Raw genomic sequence first — 26310 nt, forward strand, 5'->3', positions numbered from 1 at the left:
GCAAATCAACAGTGGTTCCAGTGACAGAACTGGGAAAGCAAACTGGTTCCAACCTTCTGCATTTTCTAATAAGCTCCATGACCAGAAAGGTGATAAAACCAGGATAAAAGTTAGAGATGCTTTTGAAAATGGAGAGAGGTTAGAGTGCAGAGAGGTTTCAAGACTGATGCAGAGCTGGTAAAAAACTGAAGCCTCTGTGTCTGCAACATGGCAACAAGCATGCATATGGACTCTATAAGTAGGAGAGTGCAGTTCTTCAGTGTTTTAAATGTGGACTGCTGTATCCATTTTTAACACGTCAGAGTTCCATGTTGCTCTTTTAATTCTTGTGATAAAAGATTGTACTTCCATTGCTTGAGTTGTCAAATAAATTAAACACTACACTGACCATTAAGATGACCAAAACATATATTTGGTACTACACTGTTTGTAGTGACTATACTACATAACTGTTTCTCTCCAGGCTTATGGAACTGATTAAAATGACTATGCAGTCCTTCCGCTAAGCCCATATGCAATACTGAACACACAACTTCACATTAACCCAAAAATAATCAAACTGTAGTTGTCATTTTGGCTTTCCTGATGGAACATCTGAAGCTTTACCAAGTTTTAGTTATTTGGTTTTATCGCACTTCTTTCACGTTTCTTATCGTTTTTGTTACATTGAAGTTTTTACTTCTGGTTTTGCTCCTGCTGCTCTTTATTTGTCCTCACAGATAAACAGAACAGAATAATATATTAAAACATGCTAGTATGTGTCATACTGGGTTTTTGAAAACAGGATATACATATTTTGACTTTGTGTCCCTCTGGGCTCCTGTATTGTGTGGTTGTGCAATGGTTTTGTACACAGGGCTTAACTCAGCATGGTGGTGCATGCTGGAGTCTGTTTTTATCTCAGTGTTGTTCACTGAGTCAGTTGGGCACTTGCACCTGCAGGCCTTTTATCCGAGGATTTGACAAGAAAGTCCAGACATTGAATTCACAAATACATGTACGCCAGTAGGCAGCTTTGAAACAGCATTGAATTCATGAAATTCTGCAACCTTGGTAGAGCGGATGGAAGAGCAAAAGTCCCAAAATAGATACCAATTTTAAATCTTACCCTTCAAATGCAAAAAAAAAAGGATAAATGTTTTCTTTTCTTTTTAACTACAGTAGTACCATTGTATTACAATAAAAGGGATAGTAGATAATTTGAAATTAGATCCTCGGACCCTGGTCATCTCAGGCATATGACTCCCACTCAAACAATTGTACCAATATGCATTAGTCTCACACATCAGTCTTACATTTAAATCGGACTCTTTTGGGTTCAGTGATCGGCTCAGGCAAAACTGCGCTTGAGACGGTTCCCCCACTCAGAGTCTCCTCTGCCCTGAAGTCAGTACATCCTTCCAGACAAGCCAACCGACAACATCCTCCTCCATCGTAATCATTACCTTAGCATATATTCATCTGTCTCATCATTCACATGATCTATCATTAAACATTGTATCTTCAACGTCTATGGTTGTGGCGTGGTCCTTGCTAGGCCACATTTTACACAGAAATACAGTAGAAGTACAACCTATGTCGATAACTCTCTGAGTCATGACTGTACAATGAGCATAAAGCACGAGTCCCATTGGCTGTGTTGTCAAAGTCATGTTTTACATACAGTAGACGGATCAGCCATCTCCTCCCCTTGCATATAAAAGCTGTTTTAGTCAAGGACTAGAGAAAAAAAAAAGTAGAACATACTTGCTGCTTATTTGAATCACATTAGAGCACGCACATTCTGTGTAAATATTAATGCAATGTGAATCCACCAGCTACCTGAAGAGTGCTAACATTTGCCCACTAACACACAACAATGCAGGCCATGGGCATTTGCAGCTTGATCCAAGGACAATTTTGTCAGCTCTTTTTTACTTGATTCCTATGTGACAGGAATCAATGACCTCAGGTCAGCAGGTACTTTGGGCATCTGCTTATTGGAAAACAAGAACATACAAATAATAAAGTGCAACTACTTTAAGAATGAACATTAACATTTGTCATTAAAGTGTCCACAATCACCAAGAAAGGATGGTACATGTTCTCCCAGCAGTGTCTTTAAAACAAAGACATTTAATCATCAGTTTTGCAGCCCGTTAATGCATGTTTATTAAGGAGATGGTAAAGTGCTTAAACTGCAAACAGCCACATTCATGTCTGACTTATAGCTTCACCTCTAAATCTCACTGTCAACTTCCTCGACCTGTAGTATTTCTTTCACACTTGTTGCATCACTGCAGAGCACTAATTCACACCACACACTCGACGTTATGTCATTATTGATCACCAGCTGCTCAAGGCTGGTTTCATACGAGGGTTTAATTTACACTGCAGAGCACAGAAGCTTTAAAGTGTCCATTTTCTCAGGTCTCTGCTGTAAGTCACCTTTTGTGTCACTTCATCTTAAGTCTGCTGAAGGAGAACAGAACAGTGAACACTAGCATGATGTATGATGACTCATATATTAAACCACTTCTTAACCTACAGATCTACTGTATATGCTCTATAGTTAAACAGATATTTTGTTCGTGCCCACTCACTTAAAGCAGTTTGTGAAAGAGAAGATTTTGTAAAGTTGAAAGTACTACATCATAACCTTGTGCCTTTATAAGCAACGTAAAGAATTGAAAGACATGGCTTGATCCATCACAGTTATAGCACTTTTTTGTAAAGAAGTTCAACAGGGATTGTTGATTGGTTCTTTGACAATATTGTGTACAAAAAAAAATCAAAAGAGGCCCAGATTTTATACTTCAATGTTCCTTTCCTCCAGTAATGAGTGCAGACTTCTTTTCTTTTTTTCCAGCGCTGACTTACGTGTGAAAAACAGAGTTTGAGTAGCATTCACTTTTCATTTCTGTCTCCAACAGTTGGATGAATTTTCAAAAGATAACAGAACTGAGTGGCAGTATGCAAACCTCTTATACTTTGAGTTAGGGTCCAAAACACATGTAGCAGAAAATATAGAGGATATGTAAAGGTAGGTGTTTTTTAAAGGGTCAGAGGTTTTGTTAAATTGCACCTAAAGGTATCTAGTCATTTATCTGCACTGGTCCTGTACATTTTCATCTATTCTTATTCCTGCATGGTTATGTAGTTGTTCTTTGTTTAGGTCTAACGTTTAATTGTAGGTTTAATTTTGATTTATGTATGTTGAAGTCTTTGTCTGGTTTAATATACAGATATGAGAGGCGGACAGTGGTTGTAATATAAAACATTTTAGTTAGTATCCGGACAAAAACCCAGAACCAATAGTCTTTGTGAGGTTTATTCAAAGCAAACATTTTGACAAGCTCTGTTGGAAAAAATAAGCCATTTAAATACAATCAACCTAGTAAGGTCAGATAACCATGCAGAGTCCTCCTTATATACAAGATCAAAAGGCCAACCAAAACATCCACAACAGAATTACTTTAACACATCTGGTAAATGTTTTTTTCCCCCCAATTACATTGTTTAGATGTTACACCTGTTTTTAGAAGCTGCTATCAGTTGCTTTGTATTTCTCACAGGATAAATACAGTTATGGGGCCACGGGCCGAACGCAAACCTGGGCCGAACGCAAACCCGGGTCGCCCGTGCGAGGACTATAGCGCCACCAGTGCCCCCATAAGTATTTATATTAGGTAGTATAAAAAAAATCAGTTAAAGGCAGGGTCGGTAATTTTCCAAAACTAACATGATTTTGAAAGTAGCATCCTCTCTGTTCTCTTTATTCACCCACCCCCTCTGTGCTCTCTCAAAAGCCACACCCTTCATTTACATGCACTAGGATCATTGGTCCAGAAGCGTATTTCAGCTCATGCTTTGAGTGTGGGCTCATGCATGCATGAAAAAACAAACCCTTGATCTGACATTGGTCGAGGTCTTTACAGGCTTGCAGCTGTTATGATGGATTTTCTTTGTACTTTTTTCAGAGCACAAAGATCGTAATTACTGTCAGGACATAAAGACAATTTCAACCAAAAACTTAAAAAAGTGTATCTGGAGGGAATTACCTACCCTGCCATTAAGTAATTGATTGGTTGGTTGTCTCAGTGCTGTCGGTCAGCGGGCTTTACCTAGTCCAAGTCACATTGACACCGAGGTAGAAAAATTGCCAGTATCAGAGAGTGGCAGCACATTCATCATGTTTGTGGTTTTCATGAGAAGGTGATGTGGTGGGCTGGTTGGACAAGAACACCCGACCAACAACATGTCAATCATATTCAGCCCGAAGCCAAGCCCTGTGTTTTTCAGCCATTTAAAGAAGGCTGCAATACATGAGAATAAAATGAAAAGCTGACGTGCAGAACACATTTTTTATGTTTAGTCTATCACAGAAACAGATGTTAGCCATAATTATACATCAATCCAAAACAACCTGTTGTGGAGAAATTCATAGGGGGATTTGAGATTGTTTTTAAGGGGTTATTTTATTTGAAAATATGTGTTTTTCAGTTAGAAGTGAAAAAAAAAAAGACCAAAATAACAGTGTCTTAGCTGTTCATCCAAGAAAATCGGCGTGTTTACCTTCCAAATAATGTGGTTCTGATTCAACACTGCTGCAGATTTGAATAAGTTACCATTTCGCCTGGGGAAACTGCTTTATACTGATAGTGCTTGATTTTCTTTTCTAGTTGAACGGTCAGGAAATGGAGGACTTTCAATCTTGATGTTTCTCAAAGGTCAATATGATGTTGAATATCATCCACATATCATCCATATGAATTCTAGTGGGACATACTAATCCCAGGATTAATTCTGCCTGTCAATGGTGATCATTATTATTGAATACATATAATTGTTATAGTCTTTAGCCTGCTCATTTTCAGCCAGTGAACGATGTGTTATTGAGACAATGAGCATAAAAAGCACATTAAGATAATAAAAATGCTGTCATGATTGGAATGAAAATCCTATAATCATCCTTCCTAATATGACTACAGGTGTGCAAAACAGCATTATTTCTGTTTTCTGGTAACGACAGTCGACAGATGGAATAAACAGGTTGTGATTTTTTTTTTTTACGGCTATTGCGTACATTATTTTTTTTCCCCACTTAATTCAATTCCCCTCTCTTCTATGATACTCAATTTCGAATGTTGCACCAAGATATAAGCTTTGACTAGTTTCCTTCACTCTGTGTACCTTTCCTGCAGCCCAGAATGTGCAGCTCTTTCTCTGAAACAAATCAAGCAGAAAGCATACATTCCTATTATTCTCTTTAAGTACATGCAAACAGTATGTTAGCTGCTCTTTCTTTTCAAACATAAAACCAAACGTTGAAATGTAAAAAAGCCCAGTCAGATAGTATTGTGTGTTTTGTCCACATATGCTGCTTTATCAGATTTGAAATGAAGCAAACATTATCTGATTGAGTTATAGAAAAAGACCAGAACCAACAATGCCTCAGTCTTTAAGAGTCACCTGACCTGTCTCTGCCCCCCTGCCTCACGCCTCCTTGTGGCCTTCTGAGGTCAAAAAGTCATTGCAATAGGTCACAAATGTAAAAATGAATTTTATGAAAAGGTTAAATGGCTGAATATAGTAAGACAGAAAGGAAATGTGGTAGTTTGAAGGATATGTCAAAATCAATGGAATAAACCATTGGGGCTGCCATTGAGCATTAATGGCAGCCCCAATGGACCACCCTAACTAGGTCAATTTTCACTCTATTGTCTTCAACACTTAATGCTAATCTGCTCCTCAATAGTTGGGTACTTTAATGGCAATCACCTTAATCACTCCTAGTCTCACTTTATTGTTTTGGACACTTAATGCTAATCACTGCTCCTTTAAGTTGCTGAGCCCAATTTGCATTTGCAATCTGCATTGACTGTTTAATGACTGTACTCACACCTCCGGCACTACCTCAAAGACCTCTGTACATGCACATGTAACTAGTTTCTAGAAGGTCAGCACTTTGTTTCTAAGGCTCTTTAACTGTTTACAGGTCTCTTTTAATCAGCACATTTTTTCTCTCCTCACAGGTTATGTACATACTATATACGTTTTAAGTCTAATGCTAATGCTAACTGCACAAGTTTTGACCTGTAATTATGTTTACTCTTAGTCACATAGGGGCTGCTAAATCTTGTTTGGGGGATTATTGTATTGTATACAGAGGGGAGGGGGGGACAGCGGGTGTGTATTGTAACCAATGTCTTGTGTCCGGCCTGTCTGTATACTGCTACTGGATTCCCTGAATTTCCCTCGGGATCAATAAAGTATCTATCTATCTATCCATCTATCCATCTATCCATCTATCCATCCATCCATCCATCCATTCAAAAAATTACACAAGATACTACTTTGCCAACACTTATGTCATTGTTAATTCCTACACAAAACACAAGGTCTCACAGTATCTTTTTGCAGCATTCTCTTCAGGGAATAACCATCTGTGGGCAGTACTGTGAATCTAAAACAGCCGTGGATTGCAATCAGCATTAAGAGCCAACACACATATTGCTGCATTGATCTGTGTGTTTGTTTGTCCCATGATGACATGTTGGTTGGGCTCAACAAGACTGAAATAAATAAATCCATATAACTGCCTTCTGAAAATAATCCTTGTTTCCTGACCGCACAAATGGCCATTTGAGTGTTGTGATTTCACAAAGTGCTGCCCTGCTCCGTGCACAGCGATTGAACTCTTAAAGCAGCTTTCATGCAGACACTCAGGCTGATCACACAGGTGACGTCAGTAAAAGTCAGCGAGGTTTCAGTGCTTAAGACCGTGTTCACAATATAATGAAATGTGTGGGAGACGGGAAAGACTCCCCATGTTTAATGATTGTGAGTGTGTATGTCATCTAAATGTCATAATACAGAACTGTCAAAAAAAAAAAAAAAAGCTGTTTCATGATCATATAACACAAAAAGTATAGGTCTAATTAACTACACTAAAATGTCCTTATTAAACAGCCTAAATTAAATAGTGATGACTTTTTACAACCATGAAAATTCAACCAGGCCTTCAGCATATACCCATTTTAGTCAAGTATTTGTATTGGTTGTCTCTACATTTATCAGATCAGAGACTGATGACATGGTGCAGACCGAAGAGTCTTTGTTAACATTAGGCCCAGGAATTCCAATGTCACAAGTATGTAAGTCATTAAAAAGGATGCCGGGCAGGATTTTTCTTTAGCAATACACACATGTACAAAGTATGTTAAGCAAAGGCATGTACAAACATGTCTGCATCTTATTAATGTAGGTGTCAGGTTTTTACCACCTATATTTAACTTCAGGTGTTGAGCAGTGCTGGAGAGAGTTTAGTTCTGAATAATAATGCACTACCTTTTAATGCACAGCTAACATTTAGCATTGCATTTCTAGAACAAGCATTTGAATCCTCATTGTATGCTTACTTTTACCTATCATAAGAAAAGTGTTTTTAAAACTCACCATTTAGGGACATATTGAAATGAATAGTGAGAAGTGCTGTATATGCTACGACTTAACCATTTTCAAGTCGATAATGTAGAGGCTTTTATTTTTATGAGAAATCAAATCAAGCTCTTGGTGTACTCATTCCAACCCAAGGCTTTGCACTGGTGCTTTGCTACAAGGTGTTTCATGAGAGAGCAGACTGCTAAGGGCAGAGGCAAGGAGGACTGTCTGATCTGATTCATCAGGTGAATGTTCATCACAGTGGGTTACTTTCACCACTGGTCTGATGATCTTTATGCTAACACTCCCTTTCTTTTACTACGGAATACCCATTCTATCATGGGACTGAGCCAAACAGTACAAAGCCAGATCTGGACTTTTTTGAATGAACCGTATTACACACAATGGGTTTCATGTTGAAACTGTGTGGGGAAGCCTCTGCAAGAATAGGATGAGTCAGCTGTTACAACGTATCTTATATCACGTTATTTGCGTCATCATATGTAAATGAAAGTCTTTTTTTTATTTTGTGTTGGCTCTCTTACACTCTGGTGACCTGCCCAGAAATAAGCTTGTGTGGGGAAGGGGGGGGGGGGGGGGGGGGGGGGGGGGGGAAGTGCCCTCTTGGATGCCCCTCTGTTGGATGAAACATGATAAAGTGCCCTCTAAAGTGGAAAAATCGTGATAAAGTGCTCATCCATTGGGGGGGGGGCTCTCTCTGAGGCAGAAAACTAGATGAAGGGCTCTCTTGGGTGTCCTGGCGACCAAATGTGCTGCCCCACATATTTGATAACTCACATTGGTGCTTTTTGTTACCCTTCAGGCATTCTGAGATCAAGGGTGTGGAAACAATTTTGAGATTTTTTGCTGAAGAAAGGATAAACAAAGACTGAAGATTCACTGATTTTTAATCTTTTTGCCTGTGAACAAACAGCCCTAGGCAGAACACATCAGAAGAAAGGCTTTCATTTTAGTATGCAGTGAAGAAACTGAATATGAGCATTGGAGCAGAACCAAGCCATGCATACTTTATCAGGATCCATCCTCACAGGCTACTCCTCTCTTCCTGCATGGGCTTCTGCCTCACGGGAGCTACATTAGAATGAGGATTGATGCTGAAAGTCAGAGGGGTTTCCCAGGATGGCTTTTCCTCATTTAAAGTCAAAATCGTAAATATCACAAATCTTCTTTTGTTCATGTATACGCACACTGCCATGCACTTGAGTGGTGTTATTACTGTCACTGAGTGTAGGGAGTACTTTCCTGTCATTCGTTATGATTTACAGCACTGGGGGAAAAAAGGGCTTGATGACAGAAAATAATCTTTTTTTGTTAGTTTCCCCAAACAGCTTTTAAAGCTTCAAAGCGAGCTCAGATGTACTGTAGGTATAATGTGACATGTAATCGGTTGGGTTTTTCGGAATAGACACTTTGAGTGTAGAGTATATAAAAATGTCTGTCGACACAAACAAGAGGCTAACTGTATATTGTGACACAATACAAAAACAGACTACTGGAGAGTGCCAAAAAGAAATTCAGACAAGTTCATGTATTTCGACAAGTTGAACCACATTTAATTAAAGATCAATAATTAAGATGATTCAGGCCTCAGAATGTCTCAGATGTAAATTAGATTGGCCATGATTTTTAAGAATGATATAGCTCACTTTGCAGACTCAAACACCCCACAATGCATTGCCAGTCTTTGGCTATGTTTAAGCTCAGTGGCGGAGCTTGCCAGCCTGGCAAACGAGCGCACAAAAAAAGAGTTAATCCAGCTGTAATATGTTTTAAATGTCGCCAAATTATATGAAATAAAATACTTACGATTATTATGAGTATTTTTATATTGTTGGTAAATTGTATGGCTGACTGACAGTACTGTATGTTAGTATGTGGTTTCAGAAACAGCCTAATAGAGTCAAATAAAGAGTGGCGGTGGGGTAGGTGTCACGTTCCGGGTAGGAAACAGGGAGAGGAGGACCCAAGTGCAGAATAACCAATAATTTATTTGAACAAAAAGGCAAAACAAAAACTTACCGGTACTTAGCAAAAAACCAAAAATCCAAAAACCAGGAGGCGAAAACACAGGGAGTAGGGAGAAGCAGCAACCAAAGACAATGACAATGAACCGACAAGAAACTGGGGCAAACACAGAGACTAAATAGACAAGGGGTAATCAGACACAGGTGATACTAATGAGACAGGTGAGGAACATCAGGGTAATCACAAAGGCGGGAAACACAAGGAACAAAGAACACAAGACCAGAACACTGAGGACAAGTACAAAGTAAAACCCAACACTGACACCACCACCAAAACCAGATCTACAAAATAAAACAGGAAACACTAAAGACTACACTTAAAACACAAGACCGGAAATAAACTAACAGGCAACATAGGAGGACACAGGGAAACACACTCAGGACTAAAGTAAACCACACTAGGAATCATTCATATACAGAACACGAGGGAAATAATGAAAACTAAAACAAGATTAAATACAGAACAAAACCAAACCATGACAGTAGGTCTGATAATCTGATGAGTGAATGTAGGATTCAGTTTATCAAACAAACTTGTAAGACTTTTTAATTGGAATATTCTTCCATTGTCTTGTTGAGTTGGTATGAGATGCCAAATTGTTTAGAAACCTTATACATACTGATTTACTTGTGTTCAGTGGAGAAAATAGAAGAGCTAAATGGGGTGTTTTTTAAGCCATCAAACCAGGTGTGTTTTTTGTGGGTACTTTAGATGTCAATGTGCTGCCACAGACAAGGTATGACAGATAAGACGATCACTGTTAATGTCAGGTGTGTGATTCTTGCAAAGTGCCATCACCCTGAAGGATTTGCTTTCATCTCGCTGTCAATTATATGTTACACTGTCTGTGAACAGCCAATTCCCTCTCATTAAAATATATAGTCAGGTTTACACCTGGCATTAACAAGCATCTTGGAGTCTGTGCACAAGTACAGCCCTGTTGACTCATGGTATAAATAAGTGTCCCTTACTGTACGTCAGAATGCCCGAATAATTCATGAAGTAAAACTGTCTCATTGGTCCTGTCTAAACCTGTAATTAGCATGCATCTTGTGTGATGTGATCTCAAGTGGACAGCTCTCAGTACAGCAGTTCACACCTGGGATATGAGAACACTAGAACCACATGTTCGAATCACTTGTGCCTGTTTTGTATGCAAACAAAAACTGACATTGCACATGTAAAAAGGGCCATCGAGTGGAGAAAATATATAGTGGTGCAAAGAGAGGTTTCATCATAGCGATGCAGTGTGTGAGTTCCAACAGAAGTGTCAACAAGGTATAAAATATCTTTATCACATCTTGGTTATATCAAAAGGTATGTTAACTCGATTGAAGACTGGAGTGTCTCTTTATAGTGACAAACATATTGCTCACACTCTTCACCCCTGCACAGGTTTTTTCCTCGATGGAAGAAATAATGTTTTACAACAGCAGGATCATTTACATAAAAGATTTGTGTAGTATTGTTTTGTACAGAATAATGTAACGTGTTTTAATGCTTGGAAGGGCATGAGAAATGTTAAAAACAAGGTTGACAAGACACAAAATTCAAAGCAATTAATCATTCAAGAGAAACAGTTTGGTTATGTCCCTCGTGCAATCATTGCCTTCCTTAAAGAGACTAGGCCGTCCTTCAATGTGGCCCAGAACCATCCACATAAACAACGCTGGAAAAAAAAGGGCCCGACCTCCAAATATTGTCTGAGAAATTGGCTGTCAACACTTGTTTGCATATTGGACACATCACAGCTGCGCAACGTGATTGGCTCACCTAGGAGGATATGTTACTGTCAGGTGTAAACAAGGCTTAATGCAGATAAGTGACCCAGCAACATTTTTTCAGCAGTGTGGGAAAACATCAATGCAACTAAATATCTTGATATAATGTTTTAATCAAATAAGTAAAATACAATGCAAAGATTCTACTTGTTTAAACTTAGACCAAAATGGTTCTACAATAATAACATTGATTGCCATGATCTCTCTTAAGAGCATTCATGGTTGAGACTTTTATGATCTCCCTGGATGCTCTGCAATCACTTGATATTTTCGCCAAAACACAATCTGTATCTTGGGGCAGAAAAATGTCATGTTTACTTTGTTTGAAGCTTATGACTGAATATGCTGCATAATTTATTATACTAAAACCAGCTTTAAATGTCATTGCTAAATAGGCAATGTTGCTAACATCGGCTATATTCACATTTCAAACGCAGTAAAGATAAAACCTGCTAAAGAAGCAATTTACCATTTAGCCAAAAGCATTGTGAAATCGAGACTCACAGATCAGCTTGAACGAATGTTGTGTTTTTTAAGAGTTTATAAATTTGCTTGTTTCATGGAGTAATTTTGTCGGTGCTCTCCAGCTATTTGTATGTTTGTCAGTTTTTATGTACGTTTTGTTTGTAATATTCGGATGTTGTGATCCAGATTACTTACAGCTGTCTCTCTGTCTCTCTCAGGTATTGTTTCTCTGATCTCTCTGGTCATTCTCTCCTACGACCGCTACAGCACTCTGACTGTTTACAACAAGCGTGGGCCGAACTACCGTAAACCCCTGTTGGCTGTCGGCGGCTCCTGGCTGTACTCTTTGTTCTGGACTGTGCCCCCTTTGCTGGGCTGGAGCAGCTATGGCATCGAGGGGGCAGGAACCAGCTGCTCGGTATCCTGGACGGTTCGGACAGCTCAGTCGCACGCTTACATCATCTGCCTCTTCATTTTCTGCCTGGGGATACCAGTGCTGGTGATGATCTACTGCTACAGCAGGCTACTATGGGCAGTCAAACAGGTAGAGACACAACACTGTGTGAATATATGTGTGAGTGCAATGCTTTTTTGAGGCAAAATTAAAACTTGCTTAAATTGGTCCTCAACAAAATATACCCTTGGGTATTAAACACTGTACGCCTGTAAGGTGGTTAAAAATAGTTTTATGCTTCATTAAGAAGAGGGCACTAATCACTGCAATTACTCAATTTCAGTTGCAGGGCAGTGGAGTGAAAAGATTACATCGCTGCTACACTTAGAAGCAGCGTTACAAAATTTAGTTTCATGTACTTCAAGAGGGACTTCAGCTTTAAAAAAATCCTTCTTTAGTACATGGAAGTAAAGTGCTGCAGTTGCATGCCTCTCATGCACATTTAAGTCACAGCCATATAAACTTCTATCTATCTGAAAATGTCTATATCTATCTGGGTTGCTCTATAGAAAACAAGTTAACCGATATGACCTTCACAAGTCAAAGCATGCCCACTGGCTTTGACACAGTGTGGGGACTGATGCATGTGGCCCCTCTCTCCCACAGAGCCCAAGTTGTTGTTGAAGAATAGGCCAAGGAGAGCCATTTCCAGTAATGTTTCTGCGCTCCTGAGGGAGCAGGAAATATGAAGAAAAACCTAACACACCCTGTCTTTCTATGCAGGGGCCAAACTATTTGCCCCATTTCTTGCCAGAGGGAGACTCCACGCTCTCCTGGGAAGGCATGTGCAAGTTCCCCAAGCAATATTTGTTCCATACATTCAGATTAAATTAAACCCACCTGTATGGTATTTTTCCCATGTCTCCCATGTTTATGCCTAAAGGCCCTTTTTTGAAAAATGTGTGTGAAAAGATAGTTCATATGGGGCTCAATAGAGCAATGAGAAAAGGTTTTAACAGGTCACACAAGGTTTGCAATGAATATTTTTCAACCATTGTCTTTTTTAACCACTGGAGAAGGGGACACAAAGCTTTTTTTTCAAGGGGAAAATTATGTTCACGATTAAACTGGTAATTGTTGTAATATCCATTTAGGGTGATTGTACATGAAATACACTCCCTTCTTCTAAATAGGACCGACATGTCATGGGTTTTTTAGTCAGAAAAAAATCATCTGGATAACCTTTTTTTTCTACCCAGTTTCACAAATAGGTAAGTTTGAGGCAGCAGTAGCTGAGTCTATTAGTGCATGTCTAAAGGAGCCTGTTTGTGCATGTGTGTGGAGCATGTCTCAATAGCAGAGTTCATCCATTATCTTAAAGCGCTTTTCCCGTGTTGAGGGGGGGCTTTTATTGGGCGAGAGATGGGTTGCACCCTGGACTGGTCACCTGTCTATCACTGGGCTGAGATATCTGTATATAGAGACCATAGACTAGTTGATGATAGAGACAGACACTTGACCAATTGTCCTAACAAGCATGTCTTTAAACTGTGGGAAGAAGCTGGAGTACCCTAATGAGAGCCCACCCATGCACAGAAAGAACATACAAACTCTGCACACTCCTCGCTGTGAGGCAACAGCGCTAACCACTGCTCCACCATGCAGCCTCAATAACAGAGTTTTTAAAGACCCCTTGCAGGATTAATAAGGAAATGTCCTTCTTTTTCTTCTTTATTAAATAAAGAAAGAGAGTATGAAATCATTTTGAAGAGATTTCATGAGACAGGATGGATAATGGTCAGACTGAATATGCCAGTTTTTCAAAGGTGTGTTTTGAAATGACTGGTGGAAAGTAATTCCAGAGGCGGGGGTTAGAGCGCCTGAAGGCTCTGGACCCCATGTTGGACAGGCGGGGGTGCAGTGATGCTGAATGTAAGAAGACCTGAGAGTGCGGGGTAGATGTGTGGCTGTGCAGGAGGTCAAAAAGGAACAGAGGAGCGGGGTTGTGGCCGTAAATATGAAAGCAGAATTTTAAAGTCGATATTCAAGACAGAAAATAGTGTGTTTCATCCAAATATCTCCCCTTTGTCAAGAGCAAAGACAAACAAACAAATCGAAAACCAAATGAATACATTAAACAGGCTCATGCATTCTTATCTCTTCTTTATATTTCTGTCTTAAACGCAGAATGGATACAAAATGTATCTCTTTTTCCCACTGTCTTTCTGGGCTTCCATACACGTGTAAAATTCTTCGTAGCACATCTAACTTAGTTGAAATGCTAGAATACATCTACAAAACTCTACAAGCCTCCCAAATGTCTCCTTTAGACCTGAATGACACGCGTGCTTCTTCTTGGGAAAGGCGAAAGATTGGCTGTCAGTCATGTTGAAAACTTCAACTTCTCCACACACCAATCTCAGACACCTGACAGATAGAAGTGTCGATGGTGAAGGATGACACAATATGATAGTGTGGCATCAACACGACATCTAAAGTTTGATGAATTGTGAAAGCTGTGTACATGCATCAACAGTATATGTCATGTTGGTTGACAGTCCATAGATCACAAATACAAATATCACATAAGTTATAGCCAACCTCCTCACATCAGTTGGCTGACTAGAATGCAATGAAGCTAGCAGACAGAGATCCCAGATCCCATGCTCATAGACATACAAATAAAATGGTTACCTTAGACACACAGTATTTTACATTATTTTATTATATCTTTAAGATAAGATGTGGTAGCTTGAACTTTGCTTTTGAAAGTAACAGCTCTATACTCAGTATTCTAAAAATGTTTTTACATTTTCATAGTGCAAACGTGTTAAACCCTGCAAAGTTCCCTGAAGTGTTACATAGAGGTTGTTGCTTTTGTAAGCCTGAGGCAGTTCAACTTTAAAGGAAACTAAGGAACAGAATACCTTTGGAGAGGCCAAAACATGAATATATATATATATATATATATATATATATATATATATATATAATTTAACAAGTATATTGTTATTCCAGTGTGGTGGTGGCACTTTTAGGATGACCCTGATAAAGGCAACAAGCCGAAACGTGTTGGTCCGACAAAGTTTTTACTCTCCTCAGTTCAGTTTAGACCCTTAAGACTTTCACCATGCTCATTAAAAGCTGTGCAGGAGTCCCCTGCTTGGCTTATAAGTTTGTTAAAATCTTAAATGAAATGAAAGTGCTTCATCTTCTCTAAATGGTTCGAAAGCATTGAGGAAAGGTTTTGATAAGTGGCACAAGGTTTGCCAGGAACTGGCTCATAATTTAACAGGTAATTGTTGTAATACTCATTTTTGGCCAAAGAAGCATCATGCACCACTATACCCTTTGTTCTAAATAGATACATTCTTTTAGTCGGATAATCAGAAATCATCGTTAACCTTTTTTTCTACCCATTTTACAGACCAAAAGAAATCTGAAAAGTGGTTTTCACACATAAATTTAAAAAAAGCTACTTTGTTTTTTTGTATTTTTGGTTAAACTGTGGTGCAGTGGTGTGCATTGAGGACTTTACTCATACTCACGTGTTATAGATAATGGTTGGATGGTTACATACTTAAAAAAAGGGAAATTTAAAGGCCAAAGTCGTGTATTTCAAGAGTTGTCCTAGAATTCCCTGGGCGGCAGTAGTTCAGTCTGTAGGGACTTGGGTTGGTCTGGAAATTGGTCTGTTAGCTGGAAAGGTGCCCTTGAGCTCACCCCCCCCCCCCCCCCCCCCCCCCCAATCAGCTCAGGAGCCCCTGCTGAGCGCTGTCACTCTGACATCACTCCATTAGTGCATGTCCATAGGATCCTGTTTATGCACGTGTATATTTCAGCCTGTCTGTGTTACTACTTAACAGTAAAAAACAAAACAGAATTTCACCTTGTGAAGATCAATAAAGTAAATCTTAGTCTTAAAGCAATCAATATCTTAAACAACATTTATGCACTTTATCTCTAAAACAAAACAACAACAAGAGACCACTATGGTTGATTCTTAGCCCTGTGAATGGACCCAACTGTAGAGACAAGAAGAGGTAAAGAGGGACTCGTAGGAATTTTGTCAGCAAATCCTGTTCTTCATACTTATTATATATCGATGAGTATCCATTGCACCGATGGGAACACTGAGTTTTGTTTAGTTCTTGGAGAGATTTACTTGCACTCTCGCTGATATATTCGTGAGAGCAGAGGGGGGTTCGCAGTGCAGGGCATTAAGCCTCACAAAGCTGAGCTGCTGTGACAAAGCCTAAAGCCACGCCGACAATTGGACATCAGTCTTTGAAGTGCTGCACAAATAAAGATGATTGGAGGACCACTGCACAGCACAGAAATAGAGAATGCGGAGAGGAAATAGTGCTGGTACTGCTATCAAACTCAACATGAGAACAAATATTTCATTTTTTCAGGGGGTTTCCTCGAGCAGTTTCCTCTGACTGCTGGACGGTCGTAAATAATTCATATCCTCTGTTTGTTGTGACCTTCTTATGTCCATAAGCAGCTCTCGCAAACTGTCCTTCACCCATAATTAGCTCTGTCTGGGCCCCATTGTCTTAATTGGTTTCACAACCTTTTTTTCCTGAATCTTTTAAGGCACCTCTACTCATATCACATTAGCTGGCAGAGTGTAATAATAATTTGCATACTGCAGTTTTACCAATAGATAAGGTAGTGCTTTAATGTCAGGTCATACAGATAAACAACGGGACAAACGTGTCTGTCATTCACAGTAAAGTGGAAATAACCTAAGGTTACATAACCCAAAAGATCACATATTCATACTTCTATTTTTGACTTGAATTAAGTTTTTTTCATCCATAGAAAGGCTGAGAGGCACTGTGAGCAAACTGAATGTGCGTCATTTGCCGCAAACTGTTTTTAACTGTCAGTCCCATGCTGGCAGTGCTTTGTGATTATGGAACGAGCATTATATACAGGGAAAGATTTCGTTTTTTCTGATGACGTCAAGCAGGAACTTTTCATTTAAAGTAAACACACCTGACCACAAAGCAAACAAGGAGGACATTTGTTTTCTTTCTATAAGATAAAACTTGTATGAATATGTGAGTCCCACTAATCTATCCAGGTGCAGACACTCAAATGGATTCCAGACATTCACTGTAATATTATGAGATATTTAATATACATGTTTAAAAGAGATCATATTTTATTATCCTGTAGAAATATCAGGAGCATTAAAGGGATTTCTCTGCTTCTTGGACATCCTGTTCAGCTTTGGCTGCTAAAGCTGGCCTTCACATCCTTGTGTTTTATTGATGTCAGCCTATAACTGGTTCAGTAGAGAAATGTAGATACGTACATAGGTTGATAATGGTATGTCTGTCTATAGTTCCTCCTGTTTTTTTACCATCCACAAAGATTCTGTCCTTTTTTAGATTTCACTATTAGTGAAATTATACTTGGTGGAAATCTTCTCCTTTTAGTGTGAAATGCATTTAAAAGTCCATCCACAAAGAATCTAAAAGCACTCAAACAGACTGAGTACAACACTTCAAGTGGGCGTCTTCCAAGGTTGCAGTGTTGCAGGAGAAGAAAATGATCAAATTTGTTTACAGTTTCTTGCTATGTTTGTTGATAGAAGGGAATTTTATTGTAACTGTCAGTGTGCATTGAAAAAACCTTTTAGCGATCTTTAACACAATTACAATAAAAAAATAAAACAGCAAACGTTCAGCACATTTAGAGGAGGTTGTGTTGGTGGAGAGAGATGTCAATGAATGAATATATCAGCAGAGCTATGTTGAGATGTGTCTGCAAGCCAGCCAGCTGCTCAATGAGTCACAACGGAGCAGCTGATGGCAATTTGCCGATTGACTGCAAAATTAGCTCTGCTTTAAGATAAAACACGGATGTACTCTCTGTGACATCACCAAATGGTTTCTGAAGCTCAGTGACCGTGGATGCCATACTGCCGTACAAACTTACTATTGATCAATCTACAGGGAGGCAACGATGTGAAACTGATGTGAGCCTTTGGCCTGGAAAACAGCTGTCATTTAGATCAGCTACCACTATAATTGCCTATAATTGTATACCTAACTTTTAGCCTTCATAAGATCAAAGGTGACTAATTATATAAAAACATCATCCTATTTACAGTGTGAATTAATAACATACATGAACCATAGGGACCAAAACCTGTGAACATGTTTAATACTGCTGGGAACATGGACCATTCAACGACCGGGAGGTGAGTTTCAAGTGGACCCTCAGGAAACTGCCGTTTGCACACCAGCTTTGTTAATTGCAGTTGATACAAATTCTCTATACTGCTGCCATTTTCAAGTTGGCCATTGATGGCACTGCTATAAAGCAGCCCACCTTGATCCTTTTCAGATCCTTGTCTTCTCAATTCAGCTCAGACAACTACCGTAAATTCCGTACTATTGAGCGCACCTGGATATAAGCCGCACCGGCTAAAAATAAGTAAATAAATGTATTTGTACATATATAAGCCGCACTTGATTATAAGCCGCAGGTGTCCACGCTATAACAACAGCTTTGTTATAGAGCATTTACACAGATGTAGGCTACCGGTAACATCCGCAAATACTGTAGCGTCCGTACGGACGTTAAAGGACGACGAGAGCGTTCAAATAATAACTCTTAATAACCCGATCACTGTCGGCCGTGACCACGCCGTTTACAGCAGAGAGCAACACATAACTTGCCGTAACAATCCAACTCTCTCCCCCAGCGTTCTCTCATACAGCCACTCAACACGTTCTCGCTGGTGCATTCACTGACTCTCCACATAATCGGAATTATGAACACATTATCAACTACTGACTTTACAACATGAACCGTTACAATACGAAGCCTAGCCGACGGTGTCTGTAACACGGCTGATGAAAAAGATGACCGTAATATATTTCACAAGAAAAAGTCCATCCATTCACTGCCTCAGAATGACTTCATTACTCACTTTCTCAGTCTCTGTTGTCGCTGTCAGTGTCATCTTAACGTGCAGCAGCTCTGTTAGCTTCTTTGACAGCCAGGTCGATCGCCTTTAACTTGAAAGCTGCATCATATGCATTTCTCCGTGTGTTTTCCATCATGAGGGTGCGTGCATGAAGCGCAAAATGACTGATATTAAGATCCGACGTGACGAAGTCAAATGTTTTTGCGGCAGAAGCTCATTGTCCCCCATAAAAAATCCATGCATTAGCCGCACCGGAGTAGAAGCCGCAGTGCTCGAAGTGTGAGAAAAAAGTAGCGGCTTATAGTCCGGAATTTACGGTATATTATTCCCTATGGGGGCAACTTGAATGTTTGCACATAAAAGACATTAAAGTAACATATTGTATAAAGTTAAATATATGAAATACATTGTTGTAATTATTTAATATTAAACAGACTCAATCAATAAATAAATGAGTAAAATAATATAAGGACTTATATAAAAATAAGGCTCAGTTGTGGTAAAAGGATAAAAAATATGTATCTTGTTGAAGAGGATATAAAAAGCCATAAAGAAATGTAAAACTTTATCAGTATTTAGTAATTAAATCTGATTCTACTCTGCAAACTGCAAACAAGGAATACATTCCTCTAATGTTAATCCAAGTGGGGTTTATATTTATAAAATATCCCCAGAGTGAAGAAAATGCATCTAAAAAGTAAAAGTGTGGGAACAAAGTAGCTGCGCTCCACAAAAGTAAGAGTAAACGTTTTGGGCCTAGAAGAGTGGAAAGTAATTAATACAAGAGAGTTGGTACCTTTGTTTTTTTTTTTTACAATACCTGAATGGATCTGGCACACAAAACTACATTTCTGAGGGTGAACAAGCGTAGCTACAGGCCACCTCAACCCCCCCTCTGACATCAGACCTCTCGGTGGTAATTATCTGTTGCAGAAATGAACCACTGACAAGAAGATGATGACCGTCGCCGCATTCATGCTTAAAGAGAAAAATTATACATTCAAGTTGGTTATAAATAAAACTGTTCTGCACTGAGGTTACCCTGCATGAGTAACGAACTCCTCTGTGATCAGAAGTTCAGCTGGCATGACTCAACCTCTGCTTAGAACTTTTTCATTAAATGTGCGAGGAGGAGTCTCAATTATATAAAAGTGTTGTGTTCAGTGGGCTTTCGAGAGTCTTTGTGAGCTATCTATCACAATCTCTGAATATTTCTGAAGCTAATCCTTTAATCTATATAATAAAGGGGTACAGGAACAGCGAGGGTTAGGGCTTGCAGTGATCAGGAAATGATTGTGGGGTACTTTTATATTGGATTTAAATTCAGATCAAGCTTGATAGGTAATATAAAAATACTTTTTTTAAAGAGACAGGTGAACGAGAATGTTTTCTACTTAACGTAGGTGTCGATTGCAAAATCCTAATCTGCACCTTTTAAGCCCCTTTTCCACCATAGCGGTCCGCTATGGATCAGTACAGTTTGGTATGGTGTGGTTAAGTAAAGCCTGACCCTGTTTGCGTTTGCACAGCCAACCTTGCTCCACCTTTTAGGATCGGATCGATATACTTGGCACCCCAACAGGAAGGTAACAAAAAGTAGGACGATACAGGTCACTAATTTCTCTAAAATCTTTCCCGGTTTAAGTCTATGGAAACGGCATAAAATGCGTGCAGTACCAAGACAAACCGAACTTAACCGCTTAGTGGAAACGGGGCTTTAGTCTAAGAACAGGACTCTGACACACTTTAAATAAATGGTGTTAGGCGTGCAGTGCGTGACTATGACAGAACGAGCGGGGCAGCAGTAAGCACTCACACACTTACATAGGTCAAACCATTGATTGATACAATGACAATATTCAGTAATATGTTATTATTATTATTTTCCTAAGACGGTGAAGGGATTTCCCTCCCTACTCTGTCTCTAATTTGCAAGTACACATTAACTAAATATACAAGTGAAGAGACAGCATGTCACAGTTTATTGACGTACATCAATAAAAGGAGCATCAATGCAGCTCTATAAACCTACGCATCACTGAATCAAAGAGGGTTCTCATTGAAATCTTTATAAAACACGACACTTCTCTTCAAGTGTTCAAGGTTTAAATCGTTTGAATGAAAAGTTTTAGCCTCAGAATGATGGATATGAATGAGAGTTGTCCTGACTCCATTCTATTAAAAGAAAGGAGCACTCCAGAACTCCGGATGTTAGATGTGAAAAGATCTCAGCTTTACGTTCTGCTCCTTCTCTGTCTCCCTTCACAGGTTGGCAAGATCAGAAAGACGGCCGCGCGGAAGAGAGAGTACCACATTCTGTTCATGGTTCTGACCACAGCTGCATGTTACCTGCTGTGCTGGATGCCTTACGGTGTCGTGGCCATGATGGCAACGTTCGGACCGCCAAGCATCATCAGTCCTGTGGCCAGCGTGGTGCCTTCACTGCTCGCCAAGAGCAGCACCGTCATCAACCCTCTCATCTACATCCTCATGAACAAACAAGTGAGTCAGACGCTTGACATATACAACACCTTTATTTACATGGTAAAAAAAGTCAAATTACAACAGCTGAAATCATACAAATGGTCTATTTAAATATCGATTCAAGTGTAAGAAGAAGAGAATTCACAAATCAACAAACTCAAGACAGACACCCTAAGGCTGCTGGGATTGAAGCAGGACGACCTTCACTCATATTCTCTCCAGTTGCAGATGCTTCTGTTTTCCCTTCTTCTTTTTAGGAGTACTGTAAGACAACTGCAGGAGTATCTTAAATGTTTAACAATCCTCAGGAGGCAAAGTGGTGCAGCAATTACCACATACTGAGTAAATAACAGACATGAAAAAATAGGCCTTGAAAGTAAAGAACAGATAGGGGAAGGAAAGGAAGTAGAGTCTTTTCAAATATTTCCTCATCTCCCTGTTTAGCCTTGGGGAAAACAAAAAAAGTAGACGTCATGTGTCAGGGAAGTATGTCCTGTATTTACTGACGTAAATGTAATTGTTGTTTAAGAGAGAAAAAGAGTAAGACATTAAGTTCCATTTTAAGAGTCCCAAAAAAGCAATAGCACCTCAAAAGTCCTGCTATTACTTTGAGTCCCCCTGACTCTCCTTTTTTTAAAACTTCTTAAATGAATCGAGCGATGAAATTTGGCACAATCTTAAGATGTGAAAATGAAAACTCTGAAGACTTTCTCAAGTGCTCCCAGGAAACTACAATTAGCTGCAACTCAGCTTGATGGGATTTTACTGCCCACAAGCATAAACTACAATCTGCAAAACACCACTCAAGTTAAGAAAACAAAAAAATTACATCAGGATCTCCTCTCAAAACATTAATGACAATGGTGTCCTCTTGCAGCACAGTACAGAACACACAGTTGAAGACTATTGGCCCTGATACTGATTTGCATGCTCTGTGCATTGGAAAGTAATCAAAGTTATTTGAAATGTACATGGATAATATGTTCAGGGGGGTATACACCTTCAGTGTGTTACAATCAAGCAATTGTATATATGATTGTTTATTTCAACAGAGAAAACCTACAGCAGAGCTGGGAACCTGTGTTATCCCAAATAAAATAATCTCCTTAAGCTTTCAAAAAATCTTCTTCTACAAACTAATTGTCTGGTACAGTCTTTTAACTGCAGATGACTTTACAAGGTTTCCTTGTTCCAGGACTTCTAATAACATGCAAAACACACTTTCTGAAGCCGGGGCTGGGCATCAATCTGAACTACTGTTTGCAATCTCAGCAAAAAACATGTCGCATTAGAATCTGACAAATTACTACCATTACTATATATATATATATATATATATATATATAAATAATCTGAGCTCATACTGTTAGAGATACTTTTATCCAATTTTTACCAAGGCAAATGCAAATCAATCAATGAGAATTGCTTCATGGTTAAATTAAATCTTCAGGACTTTGCATCAATGTGATGAAATACTACAATACATGTATGTCACAAAATGAATTCATCATTTCAATCCAGTTATTTTCATCAAAACATACACTCAGTAGATGCTTTATTACAGTGGGTCTACCTCACTATAAGCAATGTAACCCTACTCAATTCAATCTTCGGAAATAATATATATTTTATATATATATATATATGTTATTACGATTTTGAGATTGACTTTGTTTGACTAAGTTCAGCCAAATTTCTGCCTAATAATCTTACATCTTACTAACAGATTTTTTTACTCACTATGTCACAGCATATCAGGGTAAAACTGTTTATTTTATATATACAGCCCTATCTATCTCGAAATTTGAACCAAATACTTGGTCTTATGCTTTCTCTTTTCTATAATTGAGTGGTGACTTAATAAAAAAAACAAAAAACAAACAGGTTCCTTCATTGAAAACAGAAACATGTTTGTATATGATGATACCCAGCCCTTCTCATCAACATCAAGTTCAACTGAACGCCAGAAACTACTACAAGCTCATCTTAACATACTGACTATTCAAAGAAACATTTCTCTGACTACTTTTCACATCCTATACCAAACCACAGCCATTGGCACGAGAACATTTTGTAGAAAAGCACACTTAGCAGTAAAAATCTTCTTTCGGAGGCAAGATTTGTCTGACTGAACACCTACAGTAGAAATCACAACCAGCCCTCCTCTCCTCTCCACGCCGAGCTAATAACCCTTCACAGCTTGCTGAAGATGTTTCTCTCGCTGTAAACATGAACATCATCCTTGCTGGAGACAAAAGCAATTTTGATGACATTACCAGTTTCAAATCCTCTTCTATTATTGTCTCCACTCTGAGCTGCAGACAGGTGCATGTCGCTATTAGAGGATCTAGGAAATATGAGACATATAAATGTAGGAAATGAGCTTAATGCTGTTACATGACCAAAGAATAACCCTGCACATATGCAGACGCCACTGCAGTGCGGAGCTTCAGAGGGGGAGGGTTTGGTCATTGCAGACAGCGGTTAAAATTACATTCAATAAAGAGCAAACTGGCGGTCAAAAATGGGGGATGCTGGTTGCTGATACAGAGCTGAGAATCCCCTGATACAGCTCATTTCAGCAATATCAACTGCTACTACACAGCTCCCACAGCAGTTAAAACTCCTCATTACTGCAGTACTGCCACAGTTTCTTACTGCATTTATCCGAACAGGCACAAGGCAACCCGAGGAAAGTGTTCAGTTGACCACTAGGCACAGGGTCACGGCTGTTCTAAGCACCGAAGATCCGTTTTGGCCCCATTTATTTTGATTGATTAGCTGTGAGCACAGGAAGGCTCCTTGACCCTTAACTGTACATGTGGCGAACCCAAAAAAGTTTAGCTGTCCTTCTCTCTTCTTTTCTGTCAGTTTTTTTTTTTAATTTTCAAACATAGACAGAACGCCTGACAATAAATGGTACCGGAAGTTAGCTGGCAGGTTCACATGCACAGGAGAGTGATTTAGTGATTCAGTTTTGTTTTAAAATAACCCCTCATGACAACAAGAAAATAACTTCTGACAGAGATATCAGAGGAATGTCAAACAGGGAGCGCTCTATGCAAATCAATGACATGAACAGTAATATGACTGCTAAGAGCTTCACTTCTCTCATGTATGCCTTCTTCTCCATGTCTTTTTAATCTATGCGTTTCAGCACGTTTCATTTCTCACATTCAACACGGATGACTTCTCTTTTTATTCACAACCCTTTTAGACCAGTAAAAAAGGGGAACAAAAATCACAAATATCCACCATTGATCTGTGGTATTTCCTTTAAGTGGAGAACCACCCTTTCTAATAAAAATACAGAGTACACCATTAAATCACATCCAGTTATTGAAGATTCACTTGCCTATCTAAAACCACTGATCTGTTGCTACCCTAGTCAACTCCACAGCTAACGTGGCTCAGCAAAAGCAGAGGAGAAACGTCTTTTTCAGCCCTGTCTTGGAGGCTTTTCCTGCCTGTCTGTGGTCAGGTAATCCATCTTAATGAAGACAAGTTCTCCATGTTGATCCCCCCCTGGAGGGATATGGCTTATGTTCTTCATGGGTCTCATTTCAAACGTGTAAGCTCCAGCCTACATGTCTCCTGTGGCTTTATTGCACCTCTCCCTTAGTCAGCCAGAAAAAGGCCGTAGTGTGTTTGTGTGTCCGGGCTCATAGGGTCAGTTTTCATATCTCAGATGTCACAGTTCACGGTGCTCAAGCCTGGAAGAGTGACCCGTCCCCTCCTCCTCAGGTCCCTCTCAGGGCCTGTGTTAATCCGCTGGATCAGGCTCTTCTCGTACAGGAGCGGATGGTAGGCACCCAGTGTACAGGCGGCGTCGTAATAACGCTCGTGGTAGTGGCACAGGTCAGTCTGCCTCATAGAAGGAATGTACTCGTACACATGAACCTCCTCGCAAAGTGCCATCATCAGGAGGATGCCTGCATTGCACAAGAGAGAGAGAGAGAGACAGACAGACAGACAGACAGACAGACAGACAGACAGACAGACAGACAGACAATCAATAAAAAAATGTAATGTATATGTGCAAAAACATTCCGAGCTCAGTTACTGTCAGAAGCTCAACTACAACATAGTTAAAGTTAAAAAAAAGAAAAAAGCATTAGTCGTTCATATAGCAAATAACCAAATGAAGTAAGTTGGGCTGCACTTTGCTTGATGACATTTTTCTTTCCCTTTTTTTTCATACAAAAATGAATAAAACAACATGGTCCTCAGAGTTAAAATGAATGTACATACATTACAAATGCATATGTAAGCTGATAAATTCTCTCAGATGGGGAAATCTGAATACGTAAAGTAAGGAGGTAAAAATCTTCCCCAGTAGCTGCTTCACAAGCACCTTAATTGAAAACATAAATCATGTAATCTCCCCTGGATCTATAGAGAGTCAAATGTCAAGGACCTGGGTGCGGATGTGATTTTTTTTACAGTGTAAATGTAGAGAGCATGCACCCTCAGCAAATCGTGTTGGATAAGGATAAAAATAGATCTGAATACATAATACATGAAGACAGTAAGTCTGCCTGCCTCAGCATGGTTCCTTTCATACAATAGGCTACGTGCAGACACATACACCAGAGCAAGCTCGTATATATTCTGCTACCGTTTGTTGTTTTTCATTCCACCTGGCATTGCATGGTTTCTGTTTTTCATTTTCTCTCTGATAATGAAAAACAACTGAGAATTACTATTCGACTCACAACTGTCCTCTTTTTTTTCCACTGTTGCTCTCTAGTATCATTACAATCACAACA

At 39.3% G+C, this 26310-nt stretch overlaps 2 protein-coding genes across 2 annotated transcripts in view; one reads left to right on the top strand and one right to left on the bottom strand.

Annotated features, from left to right (window-relative positions):
- Positions 1-26310, top strand: part of tmtops2b (teleost multiple tissue opsin 2b) — a 32463-nt gene that overhangs the window by 3088 nt on the left and 3065 nt on the right. Inside the window, exons 2-3 of the mRNA XM_079357269.1 lie at positions 11933-12258; positions 21326-21559. Coding sequence (XP_079213395.1) covers positions 11933-12258; positions 21326-21559 — 560 coding nt within the window. The remainder of the gene's footprint in view (positions 1-11932; positions 12259-21325; positions 21560-26310) is intronic.
- The window catches only part of st6gal2a (ST6 beta-galactosamide alpha-2,6-sialyltranferase 2a), a 47845-nt gene continuing 46225 nt past the window's right edge, over positions 24691-26310 (bottom strand). Inside the window, exon 7 of the mRNA XM_079357254.1 lies at positions 24691-25473. Within this exon, the coding sequence (XP_079213380.1) occupies positions 25226-25473 (248 nt within the window). The 3' untranslated portion in view covers positions 24691-25225. The remainder of the gene's footprint in view (positions 25474-26310) is intronic.

The sequence above is a fragment of the Symphodus melops genome (genome assembly GCF_947650265.1).
Source record: "Symphodus melops genome assembly, chromosome: 12".
NCBI classification, from domain to species: Eukaryota; Metazoa; Chordata; class Actinopteri; order Labriformes; family Labridae; genus Symphodus; species Symphodus melops.